At 53.8% G+C, this 11,054-nt stretch overlaps 1 protein-coding gene across 6 annotated transcripts in view; it reads left to right on the forward strand.

The window, feature by feature from the left end:
• Window positions 1-7,567, forward strand: part of Cacna2d2 (calcium voltage-gated channel auxiliary subunit alpha2delta 2) — a 133,003-nt gene extending 125,436 nt beyond the window's left edge. For 2 of the 6 annotated variants that reach the window (XM_076869034.2, XM_076869035.2), the window contains 16 exons: window positions 1,981-2,041; window positions 4,124-4,221; window positions 4,447-4,537; window positions 4,640-4,702; window positions 4,851-4,954; window positions 5,221-5,319; window positions 5,411-5,499; window positions 5,684-5,731; window positions 5,964-6,035; window positions 6,132-6,284; window positions 6,414-6,466; window positions 6,579-6,634; window positions 6,799-6,925; window positions 7,042-7,151; window positions 7,255-7,337; window positions 7,424-7,567. In XM_076869034.2, coding sequence (XP_076725149.2) covers window positions 1,981-2,041; window positions 4,124-4,221; window positions 4,447-4,537; window positions 4,640-4,702; window positions 4,851-4,954; window positions 5,221-5,319; window positions 5,411-5,499; window positions 5,684-5,731; window positions 5,964-6,035; window positions 6,132-6,284; window positions 6,414-6,466; window positions 6,579-6,634; window positions 6,799-6,925; window positions 7,042-7,151; window positions 7,255-7,337; window positions 7,424-7,567 — 1,451 coding nt within the window. Of the gene's footprint in view, window positions 1-1,980; window positions 2,042-4,123; window positions 4,222-4,446; window positions 4,538-4,639; window positions 4,703-4,850; window positions 4,955-5,220; window positions 5,320-5,410; window positions 5,500-5,680; window positions 5,732-5,963; window positions 6,036-6,131; window positions 6,285-6,413; window positions 6,467-6,578; window positions 6,635-6,798; window positions 6,926-7,041; window positions 7,152-7,247; window positions 7,338-7,423 lie in introns of all 6 variants that reach the window. The other 4 variants (XM_076869038.2, XM_076869039.2, XM_076869033.2 and 1 more) reach the window with 3 other exon arrangements.
• Window positions 7,568-11,054: the final 3,487 nt, after the last annotated feature.

The raw sequence follows: 11,054 nt of genomic DNA on the forward strand, positions 1-11,054 counted from the left end.
TACCACCACCAGGCTTTGCTGAGGCCCTTTGACCCAGGCCTGCCCTGGGGTAATCACTGCTCCTGGGGAGGACCAGCAGGTATGGAAAAGGTGTTCTCCTTGGGGAATAAAGGCAAATTCAGACAGGAAACCCTGGCCAGGCACAGAATGGGATCTGTCTGGACGCCAAGGCCAGCAAAGGAGCTTAGAGAAAATCAGGCCAAGTGTGAAGAAAAAGATTGTGGCACTCCAAAGTGCCCAAGCCAGAGAGTCTTAGAAAAGTGTGTGGTGAATTCCCAGACCCTGGCAGAGAACAGCAGGAGTAAGAGGACAACACAAGGTCTCTGCCACTGGTGCAAAAAGAGCTGCCCTCTCAGGGAATGCTTAGCAGATGCAACATGGAGAGCCACAGGGGATTCCCCCTAACCTGGAAGCAGGAGTCCCCAGTCACCCTAGGGCCCCTGACCAGCCTTGTTCAGCAAAGGGAATACAGCCACCCGCAATGGCCTGCGGGGGAGGTGGGGGCATACCCTACTCCCACTGGCTTGAGTTGTCTTTTTCTCCTTGTCTCCCACAACCCACTCAGTGACCCTAGAACTGTAGGGCCCTAGTAACCATGAGAACCATAGCATAGTATCCCTAGTATCCCTCCCTGCTCCTTCTCCCTCCTTTTTCTTTCTCCTCCTCCCCTCCCCCACCCTTTCCCCTTCGGCTTGTGTCCTGCCTCACAGTCCTATCAGAAAGGAACAGTCCAACCAGTGACTGCCCAGCTCCCTCTAAGCACTCCAAGCCTCCCCTGCCCAGAACCTTGCAGTGCATCATGGGAGTATTTGGGAACAGGGGAAAATCCCTCTTCTGTACAAATAAAGCCCTGGGGACAAAAGAGTTTGTGATGTGGGTGAAGATAGGATAGGAAACTGCCAGAGTGAGACAGGCCAAGAGCAAAGGGACCCCTCCCAGATGTTGGCCTTCAGGGCAGCCAGTCCAGCTAGGCAGGAGAGACCTGAAGCCTTGTGGCCCCATCCTCAGGTTCACTCACAAACCCATACAAAGACACACACACACATACACACACATGCACAGCTCATGAGACCTGGGCAATAGCCCAACTGATGGACCCCTCTTCAGGCATCCCCAGCATTCCTCCCTGGCTCCTCTGAGCCCAGACATGCCTAGGAAGGGAGGAGACCTAGCCCTTCTTCTCTACCTACCCCCACATGCCCCCAGCCCAGTAAAGTGAATGTTAAGTTTCTATCAGCACCCCTAACCCCTCACAGGGTACAGAACAATCCCTACACCTTGAGGGCCACCCTTCATGCAGTATCCTGTCCCAGAAAGAACCCCCCAGACCCCCACGATGCACTGCAGTCTATCCCAGCTACCCACACCGTCTCTGGTTGGACTGTCTGTGCCCGTGAGAAACCCCCTCGGTTTGGCCATGTTGATGCCTGACACAACAAAAGACCTACCAAAACGCAAACAGCTGCGGCTAAGAAAGAGAGATAAAAATCCGCAGCCAAAAGCCAATTCCCTTCCTCAAAGTCTCTTTGGAGGCGAAGGAAGCTCAGCATGCGGTTTTTTCCATTATGGATGTGATAAGAGTGAGACTGGCGCCTCCCCCAGACCATGCATATATATAGCAGTGTGTGTATATATATGTGTGTGTGTGTGTCCGTGTATATGTGCTATACAGCAGTATGGAAGCATATACAGCCACGCCAAGGGACTCACTGCCGACAGAGGACCAGGCCCGGGCAACATATTGGCTATAACTGCCCTCTCCTGCGATGCTGTAGTCTCCACGAGCCCTCCACTCCTCCCCACCCGCCCATCCCTTCTCTCTGGCTCAAACCTGAACGTGGAAGTGGCGGGTTCCCTCTTTGCTGGTGTCTCCCCCTCCCTCAAGCTGCCCTCTTCCCAGCCCCCAGCCCAATCAGCTCTGAGCCCCCTGGCCTTCCGCCTCCCCAGCCCCCGCCAGATAACCCCCCGTTTCTGTTGCAGATTTTGAGTTCCTGCTCCCCAGCAGCTTTGAGTCTGAAGGACATGTTTTCATTGCTCCCAGGTAGCTTGCGTGTGGCCTTGCTGAGGTGTGCTCCCCACCCCAACTGCCCCGGCCCTGCCTCCCGCACTGCTGCCTGGAGCTGTGTGTGTCTGTGTCCTGTGCAATGTCACCCCCAGCCCCCTGTACATAGCCCGGTATGTGTGGCTGTATGCATACCCAGGCCATGTAGCCGCACCAGGCAGCAGTGGCCAGTGACTCCACAGTCCATCTCCCACCAGGCCTGAGGCAGGAGACCTCTGGACTCTCTGATGACCTTCCCTGCCCTCCCAGGCCACCAGGAAGGAGCCACTTCAGTCTTGGGCTGGCTGTCTGCAGCACACCCCTTCACCGGGCAGCTGCTGCTCTGGTTTGTGGTATCCTGCCCATGCCCCCATCTGCACCCCATTGTTGTCCTGTGTTGGTCAGTGTTTGTGTGGGTCTGGGGCTGAGCCAGCCAGAGCCCCTGTCAGTAGTGCCAGGTCCAGGTGTGGTGGCTCACTGAGGGGTGAGGAGGAGTGGGAGGGAGGGGAGGGGCTTTGAGGAGTTGCTCTGGCAAGTGAGGTATCAGGGCAAGAACAGTCCAGGTTAGACCATCTGTGAAATGCACACTCAGCATACACACATGGGTCCTCTTGCCCACACCCTCTGCCCTTTGGCCCACATCTGAGGACCTACCCCCTTCCCCAAGTGCTCAAGAGCTCTCTTGTGACCAGATGAGGGCAGATGGGTGCAGCAAACAGACACAAGGGCACTCTCAGGCACCACACAGGGACTCTGGACACTCCTAAGCTCCATTGTGTATGCACGTGCGTGCATGCACCCACAACTCTGTGACTCTCTCTGTAGATGTGTGTTTGTATCGTGAGTCATCGTATATATGTATAAGAGTCCGAGTATAAGTGTGGGGTGGGCTGTGTGCATTAGTGATAGTGGGAATGTGTGGAAAGGACTATGTGACTCACATGAACCTGAGGAAGCTCTATGAGGGACGGGATCATGTTTGTCTTTGTCACCTCTGTATCTTTGGCTCTGGAGAGCTCAATCAATGAATGTCAGGTGAGTGAATGAAATGTGGATGTGCATATCATGTCTACCGTGTATCCTGAGCACAGCTGTGAAGGCATCATTTTGGGTATGTCAGGTGTGACCTCCAGGCACAGAGGCACAGAGTGTACACCACACAAAGGCCCTGAGTGAGTGGGAGCTGAGACCCAGTCCCAGGTGCCCTCACTAAGCTACAGGCCCCAGCACAACCTGGGGAAGTGGCACATTTCTTAAATCCCCACAAAGTTGCTGCCATATAGCCTAGTGGTGACAGGAGTGTGAATGAAGAATTGGGCAGAATTGATGGCCTCAGGGTAGAGGTACAGCTTGCTAGAAAGCAAAGCTTCAAGCAGGCCCTGCAATACCCCAACAGCCCTCATGTTTTCTGGACCCAGAGCCTGAGCCCAGCACGTGTCTTGAGGAGGTAAGGGATTTGGCCTTCATGGGAAGAGTATTCCAGGCAAAGGGAAAAGCTAGTTTGAGGACCTACATATTCTCACTGATTTCCTGACACCTCTGCAGAATGATAAGAAAAAGTGAGTCTCAGGGACCCTGAATATGTGCCCAAAGGCGCCCAGCCAGGAAGGGGCAGCAGCCAGGAAGGGGCAGGATGAGGCACCAAGTACCAGACTCTGGCAGACAAAGGCCAGTTCTGATACTTGGTGCCACATATGCCCATGGAAATGCTATAGAGCATACAGGTGGATGAGCCAGCCACCAGATGTGTCCTAAGGCCTCCCAGATGCACTATCTGGGTCTAGCTATCCAGGAGAGATGGGAGGCTCTGCAGGACCAAGCCAAGGAGGAGACAAAAAAAAAAAAAAAAAACCCTGCCAGGGTGGAGGAAGCAGACTCTCATTCTGGTGTTGGTATTGGCTGCCCCATCTCAGACCTTTCAGCCTGCAGGCATGTAGGAGCCGAAGCCTGTAAGAACACATGTGTCCCTCCCTGAGGTCTGGGCTTCTCAGAGAATGGCCAGACAGACTTATTGGGAAGCCTTGACCCCATTGCCCTGTTCAGCCCCCAAATCCCACTCTTCTTGCCCCTCCCTACCCCCAGAGAGTATTGCAAGGACCTGAATGCCTCAGACAACAACACTGAGTTCCTGAAAAACTTCATTGAGCTCATGGAGAAAGTGACTCCAGACTCTAAGCAATGTGAGTGTCTAGCGGCAGGGCAGCTGGATCTGGGAAGTGCCCAGGCAGCATGGGGGCAGCCCAGAGGAACCTAGAGATGGGGCAGGTGTGGAAACAGGCCCAAACCCAGGGAAGGTCCTGGGTCAGGGTATAGGGAAGGCTCCTAGTGGAGCCTTGGGAGTAGGGGCAGGGGAGTACAGGAAGCTGCAAGAAGATGCTCCTCTACCCCTACCCTTCTGTTCCCAGGCAACAACTTCCTTCTGCACAACCTGATCTTGGACACAGGCATCACGCAGCAATTGGTGGAACGTGTGTGGAGGGATCAGGATCTCAACACGTATGCACCAGGCTTTAGGGGAAGGAGGCTGGGATGGTCCCAGAGGCCCTGCCCTCTCTAGCTGAAGGCAGGCCTGTGACCCTACCTCCCCGCCACCCCCAGGTACAGCCTGCTGGCCGTGTTCGCTGCCACTGATGGTGGCATCACGCGCATCTTCCCCAACAAGTAAGTGACCTACCACATTACCCAGCACCCACCTCTGTCTGGGATCTTGCCCTGTGCTACTGCCCAGAGGCTTTCTTGCACTCCTAAGTATGCTGTCCCCCACAAGCCACCCCTTACCCACAAAGCCCTGCTCTCTTACGTGCTGTAGGGCAGCTGAGGATTGGACAGAAAACCCTGAACCCTTCAATGCCAGCTTCTATCGCCGCAGCCTAGATAATCATGGTTATGTCTTCAAGCCTCCACACCAGGATGGTGAGTATCCATCCAGCATTCCCAGCAGCAGGTGGGAAGCCTCAGCTTCCCTGGCTACTCAGCCACCGCAAGGCTTTGTTCTGTGAGCCCCCTTTCAAACCTGACAATGGCTGAGACTGGGACAGACATGAAGAGAGGGATAGGCTCTGTCAGACACTATGCTGGGTGCTTAGGCTGGCTCAGGCCTGGGTTGATAGGGCATAGCTTTGAGCGGTCAGTGTGGTTGCCAGCCCCCACACCTGACTGCTCTACCTACACCACCCCAGCCCTATTAAGGCCGTTGGAGCTGGAGAACGACACAGTGGGTGTCCTCGTCAGCACAGCTGTGGAGCTCAGCCTAGGCGGGCGCACACTGAGACCAGCAGGTGAATGCCCAGGACAGAGGTGGGGAAGGAGGCAGTAGACAAGGTGTTGCTTATGGAGGTAGCACTGATGGCCCTTTTCTCTCCCCAACAGTGGTGGGTGTTAAGCTAGACCTAGAGGCTTGGGCTGAGAAGTTCAAGGTACTGGCCAGCAACCGTACCCACCAGGAGCAGCCACAGAAGGTATTTGGGCAAGGGAAGGGGGAGTAAAACCAGAGTCCCCAGGGACCCAAGCTTTCTACTCAGAGTGGCTTCAGTGCCTATAGGAAGGGGCTGCTGCAGATGTCCTGGGGAACCAGATATATAAGGGTGAAAAGAAAGAGAAATATTGGTGGGTGCCTTACAGTCCTCATTCTCTGCCCAGCAGTGCGGCCCCAGCAGCCACTGTGAGATGGACTGCGAAGTTAACAATGAGGTGCGTGTGCCCTGAGGCTGCTGTGGACCCCAGCTTCCCCCACTCCCAGACTTTTTAGTTCCAACTGCAACTTCTAGCCCATCCCTTAGCTTCAGCAACCTTACCCTGACTTAGGATTGAGGAAATGGCATACACACCCCCCACATTCTGAATCACTGAAGTACTAGGGCCTGAGGTGAAAGGTCTGGGGCCCAGCCCCTCTCCTTGTTCCTCCCCCTTCCCTACCATTCAGGACCTACTCTGTGTCCTTATTGATGACGGAGGATTCCTGGTGCTGTCAAACCAGAACCATCAGTGGGACCAGGTAAGAATCAGGAAGAGGATAGAAATAGATGTTTGAGCCTTCTGGGGACATGGCACTGCTAGCCCTGTGACGTTGGCTCCCTCTCGGCATCCCCAGGTTGGCAGGTTCTTCAGTGAGGTGGATGCCAACCTGATGTTGGCACTCTACAACAACTCTTTCTACACCCGCAAGGAGTCCTACGACTATCAGGCAGCCTGTGCCCCTCAGCCCCCTGGCAACCTGGGTGCTGCACCTCGTGGTGTCTTTGTGGTGAGCCCTCAGAGGTGCCTGGAGATGGGGGGGTGGCTGGGATGCCTGACCCCCACCTCTGATGTCTGAATTAGGGGTGACCTATGGTGAGGGGCAACAATAGCAGCCCATGCCCTTCTTTCACTGCAGCCAACCATTGCAGACTTCCTTAACTTGGCCTGGTGGACCTCTGCTGCTGCCTGGTGAGTCCTAGGGGCTTGGATGGTGCTCCCTGGCCAAGAGGGGTCTAAAAAGTAATGGGGCAGGGCACTGGCCTCTGATGACCACCCCCACTCAGTGCCCCGTTCCCTGCAGGTCTTTGTTCCAACAGCTTCTCTATGGCCTCATCTACCACAGCTGGTTCCAAGCGGGTAGGTAGGGCTTGGGAGGCACCTCCTCAAATAAAGGTCTGCCCCTAGAGCAGACACCCGCACCACAGGGAGGGCGGGGCTTACGGCTGAGCCAGGTTGAAGCCCACCAGTCAGGCACCGTGCCAGGGTCTGTGGGCGGAGCTGAGGCGCTCTGGGCCCCGCAGACCCTGCGGAGGCCGAGGGGAGCCCTGAGACGCGCGAGAGCAGCTGCGTCATGAAACAGACCCAGTACTACTTCGGCACGGTGAACGCCTCCTACAATGCCATCATCGACTGCGGAAACTGCTCCAGGTGCTTGAGGGTGTCCTAGAGATGAGGAACGGGGAGAAGAACCAGGGTGGGGCCGATGGGGCGGGGTGAAGTGGAGGAATGAACCTCCAGACCCCGCCTCTCGATGTTCCCTCCAGGCTGTTTCACGCACAGAGACTGACCAACACCAACCTTCTCTTCGTGGTGGCCGAGAAACCGCTGTGCAGCCAGTGTGAGGCTGGTCGGCTGCTGCAGAAGGAGACGCACTGTATCCTGCCCCCTCCCTCCTCCCCGCCGCCCGCATTCCCTCCTGTCCCACGCGCCCCTCTATACCACCGCCGCTGCCTCCTTGACTCCCCACCCATGCCCAGCGGACGGCCCGGAGCAGTGTGAGCTGGTGCAGAGACCACGATACCGAAGAGGCCCGCACATCTGCTTCGACTACAATGCGACAGTGAGCTGGGGGAATGGCAGACCTGACATCGCATCACCCTGAGCCCGCCTGGGCCTGGCCGACCAGTTCCTTGTCTCTCCCCGCAGGAAGATACCTCAGACTGTGGCCGCGGAGCCTCCTTCCCGCCATCGCTGGGCATCCTGGTCTCCCTGCAGCTTCTTCTCCTCCTCGGCCTGCCGCCCCGGCCACAGCTTCAAGTCCACACCCTCGCCGCCTCTCACCGCCTCTGAGCGCCAGCCCTACCCACACCCCCCACCCTGCCCGCCTGCCCCCCAACCCCTGCCCCACACTCCCGCCTTACAGCCTTGCCCCTCCCCCACTTAAGGACCTGAGCTCGCCAGGCTCTAAGAGCCTGTGCCTTGGGGTGGGGGAGTCCCAAAGGAGGGCGCCACAGACTTTGACACCCAGGATATGTCTCACCCTGAACTGTTTAAGTGTCCCAGACACTGGACTCACCCCAGTGGGCTGGGACAGGGAAGCCACATGTACTGGTGCCAAACCAGGCCTCCCCTGCCTGCCCTGCCTAAAGGCTTCCTTTGTGTAGGCCATCCTGCCTCAGCTGGACCCCTCTAACCAGGCCCTGCTGCCCCACCCAAGCCCAAACCTAGTTTCCCTGGGAATAATGGAGGAAGGTGAGATAACAAGTTTGAGGTCCATGGGCTCCTGCCCCCTTTCAGGCCTACAGTCATCCCCACCCCACCCCCCAAGCACTACAGGTGTCAGAACAATCTCACAATGACATCAGTTTAGACACACCCCAGTATACACCTGGAACCCTGAGGGTAGAAACCAGACTCACTAGACAGACCCCAAAGGACACACATAAATGGATACAGAGACACACATACAATGGGGGGCTCACAAAGCCTTACATAGGGTGAGCGGGTGCTGGTGGGAGGTTTGGCACAAGCATGCTCCATCTCCTACTCGCCGCCTGCCTCTAAAATGAGCTGCAGCCCAGTTGATCCTCCCATCTTCTAAAGCTGAATGTCAAACAGTGCCAAATGCTGGGGCAGAGGGTAAAGACCCCTCTGTCCCATCCCTAGCCACCAGTGTCCCCCAAGTGCCCCTCACCCTGCCAGGTGCTCATTGTAACCATTTCTCACTAGTATCAAACCCACAGCAGGACCACATGCCACTGCCTGCACCCTTCGGCAGAGGAACCCCCACCAGACATCGCCCTTTGCCTTAGCAGGGGTGACTTGGTCTCTCCTGGCTGGGCCATCCCACCCCCAATCTGGCCCTTACACACTCAGGCCTATGCCCATTCCCATGTCCCTCCCTCTCTCCCTCTCCCGACCCCCCCCCTCACACACACACACACACACACACACACACTCACACTCCCTGAGCCCAGGAGGCCAAACCGCCCCTCTTCTGCTGAACACACATTTGCACTCACACATATACACACTGTGCACACACAGAGGCTGGGCCTTGGGCACATCTCTTCACACCATTCATTCTGGTCATTTCCCCCAGAGGCATCCCAGTCTGGGGGCCAGTAGGGGACTGAGAGCAGGGGGATGTAGCCACGGGGATCAATGAACTGGGAGGAGGGGGGAGGGTGATGCATTAATTAATGGCTCCATTAATTAATGTCATGTTGCTTGTTGCTTTCTCAGTATGTTTGTATGGTTTGTGCCCGCTGCTGGTGCCAGGGTGGGTGTCCATGATGTGTGCCCTGCCTGGATGTCAGCTGTGTCCTGTGGGGGCGCATGTGTAACTGTAGTGTAGTCAGGTGCTCAATGGAGAATATAAAAATGAAACAAACATATACAGAAAAATAAATATATATTTTAAGTTTAAAAAACAGAAAACAGACAAAACAATCCCCATCAGGTAGTTGTCCAACCCCCAGCTGGGTCTGATCCTTCTCATCACCCACCTGACCTGGCTGCCCCCTCACCTTGGGCTGGGGGACTGGGGGGCCATTTCCTCTCTACCCTTTTTTTGTTGTTGTTCTATTTTGTACAGACATGTCGGAAAAACAACAGCGACAAAAAGTCAAGAAACTTTGTAAAATATCGTGTGTGTGATTCCTTGTAAAATATTTTCAAATGGTTTATTACAGAAGATCAGTTATTAAATAATGTTCATATTTTCACTTCAAACAGTTTCCATCCACTGTGTCAGCTTTGCGGTAAGGATTGGATAGCTATGAAGACAAGGGGCCATCACCCTGTTCTGCTGGGAGAAGGTCATAGCAATCCAGGTCCCTGGTGGCCATAGGGCATGATGCTTTATGGGCATGGTCCTTCCAGTGACTAATAAGATCCAGGCCCTTCACATACTTTGTCTCATATTATCTCACAAGCCTCCAGAAAAAAAGCTGATTTTGAAAACTAAATAAATAAATAAGCCTCCTAGAGTTTCAAGGCAAGGCCAGAGTCCTGAAGGAATGAAAATAGTAATGAGATGCCAGTTCAGGCTGAAGTCCAGCCACCTGGTCCAGCAACTGAGACCTGACACTCAGGTCCTGCTCCTGGAGCCACACAACCAAAAGTTGGTACTTGCTGGTGCTCAAGGACCACATCCTACTATTCCAGGGAGGCCAAGGTCTGGCTCACTCCCCTATCCTGGCCGGGGAGGCCAGAAGCCAAGTCAGTTTTTGCAAATTCTCTGACAGACCCTGCACCCTTGTTCATTTTAACCCTAACCTTAGTTTGTGTGACAACTTTATTCTTTTCCTTTTTTTTGGGGGGGGGGGTAACTGGAATTGAACCCAGGGTGCTCTACCACTAGCTGCTCTACCACAGCTACATTCCAGCCCTTTTTAATTTTTTTTTATCTTGAGACAGGGTTTTGCTACATTGCCCAGGCTAGTCTGAACTTATGATCCTCCTTCCTCAGCCTCTAGAGTACCTAGGATTACAGGCATGTGCCACCGTGAGAGAATTGTAACCACTAGTTCAGAGGTTTTCCAGAGAATGCTGTCAGTGCTCACTCTGCAACATTGACAGGACCAGGGATTCTGCTCACTTACATTTAGCTGGCGGTCATCTGCCACAATCTAAGGGTTGTTACTAGTGAATCCTTCCTGGGGCAGATGAGTATAAAGAGAGATGAAATATTTTCCCTCACAGGATGAAGGTAAAAAATTGGCTAAGGTCTAAGAAAGAAGGTGGTGGCAGGAATGCTAAAGATGAAAGGACATTCAAGTGTCAGCTACAATGGGGCTTTCTTCACTTCTCTGCTGGGATTAGCTACAGAATAACACCTAACCCTCAATCTCAAAACAGTTCCCATACTTTGAAAGCCCCTCAGATTCTGGGGTAGGATCACCAAATAAAATATAGAAAGCTCAGTCAATTTTTATTTTTTAGATGTTTCGTAGAAAAATGTGTTTCTCATATTACATGGGACATGCTTATACTAAAAAGTTTATTGTTCATCTGAAATTCAAATTTGACTGAGCACCCTGTATTTTTACTTACTTAGTCTGGCAACTCTCTCCCTGGTGTGTGGCATCCAGTGGAAACCCAGACCTCAAAGATAGAGGGAGTCAACATCCTTTGTAAACTGGAAGGCTATGCACATATTGGGCAGTTGGAACTGAGATTGATGGCTGAAAGGGATTCTTCACTTTATAAAAGTCCCTTGTTATATAATTATTTTAATTTAGAATACATTTCTTTTTAAAAGTAATTCGATATACAACAACAACAAAAGGCAAGAAACAACCTGTCTGAAGTCAAATGGTGAGAAGTGAGGTCT

This window comes from Callospermophilus lateralis, chromosome 10 (genome assembly GCF_048772815.1).
Source record: "Callospermophilus lateralis isolate mCalLat2 chromosome 10, mCalLat2.hap1, whole genome shotgun sequence".
In the NCBI taxonomy this organism is placed as follows: Eukaryota; Metazoa; Chordata; class Mammalia; order Rodentia; family Sciuridae; genus Callospermophilus; species Callospermophilus lateralis.